A 9,087-nucleotide genomic window follows, 5' to 3' on the forward strand; every position below is an offset into this window, starting at 1 on the left:
TTCATATCGTAGGTGTACTTTTACAACATGCATACGATGCGAGCCTGTATGATTGGCTGGGTATATTTATTCTATTCTATTGAAGGTCCGTGTAAATGGCAATGTGTAAGCAATAGGTACCTCCAGTTTTCTTATATCTGCCGTTTAGTAATTTAGTGATGTATTTTTCCTCCTACACCCCACTTCTCTTTTAAGAAATCGGTCATCCATTCATATACCTCCCTGTATGCTTTCCGTTTATCCATGGAATGGTTACTGTTCGTTTTGACCAACAACACATGCGTGTATTAGCTATAATACTCCCTGTAAAGAACCATCTCGTGCGCTCATATACTCAAGGGCAAACTTACGAATCTGTGAACATTCTAAATCTCCAACCTCTGACTTGTTCTTGAGTTAACTTATCTAACAGACTTGCAGAATTTGCATAATGAACATTATCATCACCACTTCCATGGGCCCAAATGAAATCTACCTTATCACCAGCAAAAGAAGTGACATTATTTACCGCGCTTTTATTGTATCCTTCTGAATTTATTGATGGGGTGGACATGTATCTTTCTGTGTAGATTGAATCGTAGTACAGCCAATTTGTTACTAACAGAAAATGAGATGTTAGCAAGAGCTAATGGTACTAAGCAGTATCCTCCCTGGAATGTTGCAGATGGAACATTCAATGAATCCATATAACATACCTGGCGCCACAGCCACTACAGATAAGAATTGAATGTCAGCCGATTATCCAATAAAGATCAATTGAGTGAGAAGCAATCACTTACTTCCCAAAGTAAAGATGCCTGAATCAGCTTCAACGGTTTTACAAGTCATATAGCCACCGTAACTCTGCATATAAGTCAAACTCAGCAATCGATATCATCAGTGACGCGCAACCGAGATTGCTCACCCAACCCCAAATACCAATTCTCTTTCTGTCTACATAACCGCGTTTTACCATTTCTTTGGCGGCATTGATTTGATCGACGACCTCCCAATGACCTAAATCATCTATAACAGGGTTACGCAACTGACGGCCTTTGAACCCTGTGCCTCGTCCATCAACGACGACTACGATATATTTCAACGTAGTCACTAGATAGGTGTGCCAGTCCCGTTCAAATCGATTATGAACCATTTGAGATCCTGGTCCACCATATCTGATTGTGAGGCCCGTATCATCAGCTGATGCAAGGAATATTACAGTAAAACCATACTCACACTCTCATCAATACAGGATATTTCTTCCTTCCCGATGTGTCGATATTTGGTGGTAGCATTTCCATGACATTTAGCTCTGATGATGATTGGCTTGTCAGTCAGATAATATTGATGAAGAATACATGACCATATAACAGCAATACGCACCGTATCCATCACTCTCAATCGTTTGTCTAGTAATAATAGGTCGAACGAATTCGCTTAATGTTTGATTCAGTTTAGCATTGCCCTCAAGCAAAACATTAATAGCTATATCACGGATGTTAGCTAATTATGGACAACAAGTTGTATACCAGCTTCATCCGGCGACTCACGCTCCTCTTCCGGATCTGATTGCACTAATCTTTGCCAAGGGACCTCAGGACCTCTGTAGCCAAGAACGTAATAACCTGCACCGGGGGAGAAGGACACTTCATAATATCCGGGTGATGAACTATCTGTGATAGCTGTAAGTTTCTGTTCATATTGCTCGGTAGATGCAGTTGGTAAAGGCGCTGAATACAGGTGTCTGTCTATCGAGGGAGTGGCAGCCATAAAGTATCTAAACGTCGTCCGGTGTCAGGTTCATTCCACTTGATACTTTGAGGAAGATCTATGTTCAGCGCTGGACTCACATGATCTGCCTTGCAACGTCGACCCCAGCGATGTCTGTGACTTCCCATTCACCTGAAGTGATCCATATCGGTTCAGCAGCATTGATGGGACTGAAAAGGGCAATATGATTGTAACCTCCGTTGGGAACGATATCAAGATAACCCCCAACAGTTCCTCTTACAGGAATGACATTCTGGCCCTAGATGTAACGAAGATTATCAGCATACAGTCAATGGTAGATGAGAAGGGTGTGCTATTTGTAGATAGCATGTCGGGTCGTTCTAACTTACATGATCTATCCAGCCATCATCACCTTCTTCTCCATTCTTGCCCAGAGTTCTAACAATATCCCCTTGATTCTTCCCATCTTGGAAGAGCACCACGTTCCCTTTTCTTGCAGCCCTATCGATTTCTTTGACCAATAAAGCATCGTCTGCTACCCAACCTACTTCAATGATGATTCTGTTGTCAAGCGGCATTTCGCCTGCCCATGATAGTTGGTGACGAGACTGAGAGGATATACTGTAAGTATGAATTGTTACCAAAGGATTGGGTGTTCCTGGTTTAGGGTATCTAAGTAAACTATCAGGATTACATGTCAAATGTATCAAGGAAACTTAGGAGTTGGAGAGACTTACTTCATATCCAGCTCGGTAGCATATTGATGTACTTCGAAAGCATCATTCGAGGGGTTGTAATATTGTAACTTGAAATCCCTGACTGCTGACTCATCACTTCTGAGGAAAGCCAAAGTCTGGGCATTAGGTGACCACCAGAGAGCAGAATCAGTTTCGAAGACTTCTTCTTCATATACCCAATCTGGAACACCATTGAAGATAGTTTCACTTCCATCATCCGTTATCTTGATTGATTTAGGTCTAGTCGAAGCCATCTCTTCTTGGGTTATGACATGAAGGTTGTTCTTTGATACGAAAGCTAAAGCATGTCCAACAGGTGACCAGACGCATTTGGTAACTGTAGGATGACTTGATGGAGTTTGAACTGGGAAAGTCACTGAATCTGATCTCCTATGAATCCAATAATTACCGAACGAGGAATGTCTCCATTGTTTGACGTGGTCAGTTTTGAATAACACGTATTCCATATCTGCTGATAATGCCCATGATTGCCAATGTAGGCGATTTCCATGCTCATCTAAAACTTTGGAAGAGTCAACCAAGACCGTTTCATCCGTCATATTGTGTACATCCGTTAAGACGATATTGTTTTCGCTATTGATGTGGGAGAAGGTTCCGTCGGCGGCTACATGGATTAAGGAGGTTGATTAGCTTTCATCGAATCATACTGTATTTTGTCGGTAGCATAGGCAAGCTTGACCCTCTGATCACCAGGGTGGAAGAGGGAAATATGAATATACATCTCACCTTCTTTGACCCAATCCAATTGCTTTGTATAAGCGCTGAAAGTTCCATTGAACACATGATCCATTGTTATTCGTTGGGTACCACTTTTTCCGAAAGTAGGAGCTGAATACCCAGAAGCTGCTAGGCCTCCTATGACAGCTGCAAAAACAAGAATGATTATCAAAGTAGCTAGAATCTTGCGAGATTTTTGCCGAGTTCGGAGCTGTATCACCGTTCATCAACACTGCTATAATCGCAACATACGGAACATAGCTCATTATCCGGTGCACACTTACTCTTTGGGGTGGATGCACAGAATATCCTTGCTCATCACCTTCTCCAGCTTCATCTTCCAGTCTAGGATCATCTCTGAATCTATCTCCTTTTTCATCAAATGGTTCTACTTCTAATTGATCTCTAAATTCTATTGATGACGCGTCTGATAATCCACCGATCGACTGCCTGTTGACCTGTTTGGGCGTCTGTTGTGCAAACGAATTGGTTCCTTCATCTTGATCCGGCACAGGCCCGTATGCTGTTGCCATGTTGATAGACGTACTATGGTATGTTCAAGCGTAGAAAGGAATATGAACAGACAGAAAGATATTATTAACGCAGTTCAGTTTAAGCTTACTTGTTTTCATGATTGATACTCGGTGATGGGCGACTCACCACGTGGCGCGGTTATACCATCTCTTAACAGATGTTGTTGTCTCATTATTCCTATTATCCTATTTTTCATCATCTCTCATACTCCTCATTTCGACGTATATGCACCGCTTGAACCAACTCGAAACTCAACAATTCTAGGAGAGCACAGCATCAAAGTCGACTCCAACAATTCAAAGTATACAATCGATCAAGTACAAGTAATATAGAATACCGGCCGTGATCACGCGTAGTAAAAGGAAAATCCTCTCATCTTCTCCTCTTTCCCTTTCAAAATGATTAAATTCATTCTAGTCCAGGTATGTTATACATATTTCAGTACGATCATTTGGCCATGCTACCAGAAGTGCTAATAAAGTATGGCTGTTATGGTGTATAGAATCGACAAGGAAAGACACGGCTTTCGAAATGGTATTCTCCATATGATGATGATGAGAAGGTATGTGCGCAATCACATACCATTGTAATAATACAGCACACTTTCAACATCACAACACCTTTGCTTCAGTGAAGTTTATAAACTTTCAGATTGCTGACTTTTGCCTTCAGGTGCGATTGAGGGGAGAAGTACATCGATTGATAGCGCCTAGAGATCAAAAATATCAATCGAATTTTGTAGAGGTGAGTATGAGAAAACTCTCGTCGTGATGCTTGTTCCAGCCGATCGACTATTGACATCACTCCATACCTATTCGACATGATAGTTTCGAAATGATAAAATTGTCTACCGAAGATATGCTGGTCTTTTCTTCTGTGTATGTGTAGACTCAAACGATAATGAATTAGCATATTTAGAAGCTATACATCTGTTTGTGGAAGTTTTAGGTAAGTAATCAACAGTCTCTTCAAACTGCCATTGAACGACTGCATATTCTTGATATGATGCTTTCCACAACTTGCTACAAAGTCGAATTGCTAATGCGTATCGTAGATGCTTTCTTCCAAAATGTATGTGAGCTGGATTTAGTGTTTTCGTTCTACAAGGTAAGCTCTCTGACATCCTGGCTACCAGTCTAAAACCCCTATTCTTCTTGCGCCCATTTCTATTCGTGTCTCTTCTTCCTATTTTCCTGAGAACACTCTTCCTCTTCGCTCGACATTTTGTTCTACTCACCCCCGACATTCTACACCTTCCCTCTATACGCCTTCTAACTAATCCCTCCTATTTACCTCAACTGCTCTTGGAATTTCCCCTTTATTCCCCTCTACCATACAATATGCTAACGGAGATTTCAACATATAGGTCTATGCAATTTTGGATGAGGTATTCCTGGCCGGTGAGATAGAGGAGACATCCAAACAAGTGGTTTTAGATAGACTCGACTACTTAGAAAAATTAGAATAGACCCATTATTTTGGTCAGTACTCTACTGTATTTGTAATTCAACATGTATATATTGTATGCGTATCATCTCAGACTCAGCAGACTAACTTGCTTCCCTGGCATATATTCGCCGTTCAACGTTATCCTTGCGTATGCTGAGTGGTTATCAGTTTGTGCGTCTGGCCTAATAATCCGGTGTGATCACTCATATCCGCCCGAAACCTACAAGGTTTACATAGCTACAACGTATTTTATACAAGGCCGAGCATCTCCACCATGGGTGATGATGACCTATGAACAATTTCTACATGGTCCACGGTAATTTGAAGCACCACCTATACCTTCCAGATATTTACCATTTATCCTTGACTTCATGACACATTCCTATAAGCTAATGTCTAGACTATCTATACTTTCACCCAAACTGAGTGGTCTCCAAAATTTCTGTTTTGATTGTTCATCCTGTTTTTCTTTCGCAGTTCTAGCTAACCATTCAGTTTCACCATGTAAAACAAATTCACTTTCACTTGGAGTTTGAGGACTTGTCATCATTGTCATACTTTCCAGTGTACCTGACGTTGATAAGCCCGGGGTCGAATCTGATCTAGTTATTCTAAAAGGTGGTGAAGGCCAATTCCAATGTTCAGCCTCTAAAACAGCTAGTAAATCTTCTTCCAGGTAATTATTGATTTTAGATGAAATTGATGATGCAATTGAATGACGCGAAGTTGAATTTCTTCTGAATATCTCTTCTTTCCCTCCTCCTAATTCTATGCTCAAAGCGGAAGGAGTAGGTGAGTTCCGCCCATTTTTCATTGCTAATACTTCTAAAGTTCGTGAACTGGACGATGAAGGTAATTGAGGTATATAAGAATCACTGATTGAGCGATTATTTGATTTACCATTCGGACTCCACTCAGGTAAACCTAATAATGAAGGTCTTCTTTGGGATTGACTTTTCTTCAGACCTAGAAAACTATTAGATTTTGGCGATTTCTTTATATTACCTAAATTCAAGTTAGGCCTACCATCTAAACTCATCCTACTTGGACTATCCGGTAAAGAACGAGGTATAAATGATCTTGCCATATCTGAAAAAGATGATCTACCTTCTCGTTCTCTATCACCGTCTAAAGAGTTTCTTGAAGAAGGAAATGCATGAAGAGGCATAAAATCGCTTCCTACTTCTTGGTTGTCAATTGAAGAGTTTGATCGCTTCAATCTGAACTTCATTGTCATCTCTGTATTGCTGCTTTTGAGGTTCGGTTGCGACTTCGATAAAAATAATCTGGGTGGTGAACGACGTAATGCCCAACTACCGTCTGGTGAGATATCTAAATCTTTGGGGGTTTCCGATATAGGTTGCAATAGACTAGGTGATATGCGTCGATGCTTCTTCAAAGATGATCGGTGTGTAGTGGATGGCGGTGGTTGAGAGAAATTTCTAATTGGGATAGGCCTTTGTGAGGATGCAGAACTCGATGACTCTGCAGGTGGAAATTCAGAAGTCAAATGAGAATATCGAGGTTTCAGGGAAGATGCTCGTAATGGTAATATAGGAGTTCTTCTTGAGGATATCCTTGAAGGGATAATGGGCGGGTTGGAAGGAGTGGAAAATTCAGGAATAGAAGGTCGACGTTTTGTGAAAGATCGACGTATGGGTATACTGGAGAATACATCTTGATCTACATGAGAAATAATCAATGTTAGTGATCTACCAATTGACTTGATACGAACATGTTCTTTCGAAAACAGGATCAAGTGAAACTGAGACAACCTGTCTACTGAATAAGGTTTATTGAACTGAATAGGGGGTTCAATTCAAATGCCTCGGATATATGTAAGACAAATCCAATGTGCAGAAACAATTGTATTGTATTCTGTTGTGGATCTGTCCATATGTACTCACCTTGTTCATCCTCACGTTCTAAGCCAAATACATCAAAGATACTCTTTTCTGACCTATTGATACCGTTCTCCTTCCTATTGCTAGTAGACTTTCCGGGTCTGGCAGGCGATTTGCCTAGCTTCTTTTTTGAGGGACGGCCTCCCAGCGTTAGAGATGGCATCACGTCGGTCACTGGTAGTATGTCTGAGTAAGGTAGTGTAGGTGAGTCGTCTAACCATCTTTGAGATGTTGCTGATTGTTCTGCATCATCAATTGGATGAGCTATAGAATTTAGAGTAGTCTATCGCAGCTGTCAGCATACAAAGATCACGTTCAAGTGTAAAATATGAGAAAGAGAGTACGTACATTCCACCAATTCTCCTTTTTGGCCAAGTCTATATACTCCACTTGATCCTCATTTTCATTCAACTTGGCATCGTTGAGTATCTCTAAATCAAAATTTTTCTCCCCTCTAGGTGTTACTAACGCAGCTGACCAGCCATCTGATGAAGTCGAGTATACTGAGTCGCGTGAGGGTGTCCATGATTGATACGCAGAAGATGTAGATGCATGAGAAGAGGTTGAAGACGAGCTTAATCGATTTGTTTTGGAGGATGAAGGGAATTGAGTGACAAGTGGCGCAAGTACAGGCGCGGCTGATTGCGACATTGATGTCTCCGTCCGTACAGTGGTTGTAAAAGTTGAGATAATCGAATCGCGATGGCTTTGGTGTAAGTTTCACCAAGAAAGAAAATAAAGGTAGTTGTATTCGACAAATGACAAGACACTTGAATTATTTTAGATGTTATCCACCTTCTACTGACCAGGAAGAAGCTTGAAAACAAATCTTGCTCTCGCTGTTGAAGCTAATAATGTAGTACCCTCGATCTCTTACTTTATCAAATGTTGGAAAATTCCGTTTGTTTCCACGCTATCTTGGACGCGTCTTTTAACAATAATTCGGCTGACAGGCACGATTATATTAATAATGATTTCAAAGTACTTTTCGAGGTAAAATCAGCTAACCTTACGCACAGAAGGCAAGAGGGACCAGGGGATTGGGTTTCGGTAACTCTGATCAACTTACCAATTTGATACTCGGAAAAGTAATTCGACTTTTTTTAGCTCCGACGAGAATTCTAGATCACTACTTGTAGACCTTCACTCCCGTTGATCTTTTTATTACGTTGTTACGTTAATTCCACAGGTATAAACGTGATAAGGTGTGGAGTGGACAAGGCGGTCCCCTTCTGATAAATGTTATTGCTCTTCTCATTCGTCTTATATATATATAACGACAACACATGTACAGCTGAGCTGCCATTTGATGCATTCGATAAGCATGTATGTGTGTATGGAATAGGGGTGAAGTGAGCGAAAAGTTCCGTTAACAAAAGGAGGGGGATCTGTTAGCGTGGATCAGCTGGAAGGTGTGTGTATTTATGCATTACTTACAATCATACATGTGTTTGATCAATGTTTGCCGTGTATTGTTATCCTCCATCCACTCCTATTCGATCAAAGTTGTGCAGTCGAACTCGCTTCTCTTTCATCCACACATGGTAGCTGAAACCCCCTTGAAAATTCAACGCGTTGAGTAATCAAGGGGGTTATCGCGTTGACATACCTTGACTAGTGCATTCAGATACCCTAAGTAGATGCACATCAAAGCATAATGTTGTAACGCATTCATGATTCCAAGATTCCGTTACTTAAATCTGGTAAAGGATCATCACAAACACGCAAAGGTCCCTATTTTCATCGCATCAATAACTCATCAATTGTCTAACAATGATGATCATTATTTACCAGATTGCAAAGGTCTCTACCGTCAAGCGTAAAGTATGATGTTCTATGCGGAAAGGTGTTCTTTGCTCTGTTTCAGGGGTAGCAGCGATATTGACGTTCTTTTTGGCGGTAGATTTCCCATGAGCTTATGATATTACATGCATACAACATCGACAGGAGCCATCCAGAATGGAAAAAAGGTTAAATACAATTTGCTCCACCAAAGGCTATGTGTATCATCGTTT

At 40.9% G+C, this 9,087-nt stretch overlaps 3 protein-coding genes across 3 annotated transcripts; 1 reads left to right on the top strand and 2 right to left on the bottom strand.

The window, feature by feature from the left end:
- Positions 1-152: 152 nt before the first annotated feature.
- Positions 153-3,718, bottom strand: L201_006152 (uncharacterized protein; the record flags this gene model as incomplete). The annotated part of the gene is made up of 13 exons (XM_066221876.1): positions 153-255; positions 351-597; positions 696-710; positions 780-843; positions 905-1,154; positions 1,216-1,291; positions 1,363-1,464; positions 1,530-1,756; positions 1,830-2,008; positions 2,100-2,382; positions 2,448-3,072; positions 3,195-3,396; positions 3,470-3,718. The coding sequence occupies 13 exons, from the start codon at positions 3,716-3,718 to the stop codon at positions 153-155; spliced, it is 2,622 nt and encodes an 873-aa protein (XP_066077973.1).
- Positions 3,719-4,117: 399 nt separating this feature from the next.
- L201_006153 (AP-2 complex subunit sigma) lies at positions 4,118-5,187 on the top strand (the record flags this gene model as incomplete). Its single annotated transcript, XM_066221877.1, has 6 exons — positions 4,118-4,141; positions 4,222-4,281; positions 4,392-4,463; positions 4,547-4,667; positions 4,774-4,826; positions 5,086-5,187. The coding sequence occupies 6 exons, from the start codon at positions 4,118-4,120 to the stop codon at positions 5,185-5,187; spliced, it is 432 nt and encodes a 143-aa protein (XP_066077974.1).
- Positions 5,188-5,550: 363 nt separating this feature from the next.
- On the bottom strand, positions 5,551-7,723 carry L201_006154 (uncharacterized protein; the record flags this gene model as incomplete). The annotated part of the gene is made up of 3 exons (XM_066221878.1): positions 5,551-6,851; positions 7,076-7,355; positions 7,421-7,723. The coding sequence occupies 3 exons, from the start codon at positions 7,721-7,723 to the stop codon at positions 5,551-5,553; spliced, it is 1,884 nt and encodes a 627-aa protein (XP_066077975.1).
- Positions 7,724-9,087: the final 1,364 nt, after the last annotated feature.

Source organism: Kwoniella dendrophila, chromosome 8, assembly GCF_036810415.1.
Source record: "Kwoniella dendrophila CBS 6074 chromosome 8, complete sequence".
Classification (NCBI taxonomy): Eukaryota; Fungi; Basidiomycota; class Tremellomycetes; order Tremellales; family Cryptococcaceae; genus Kwoniella; species Kwoniella dendrophila.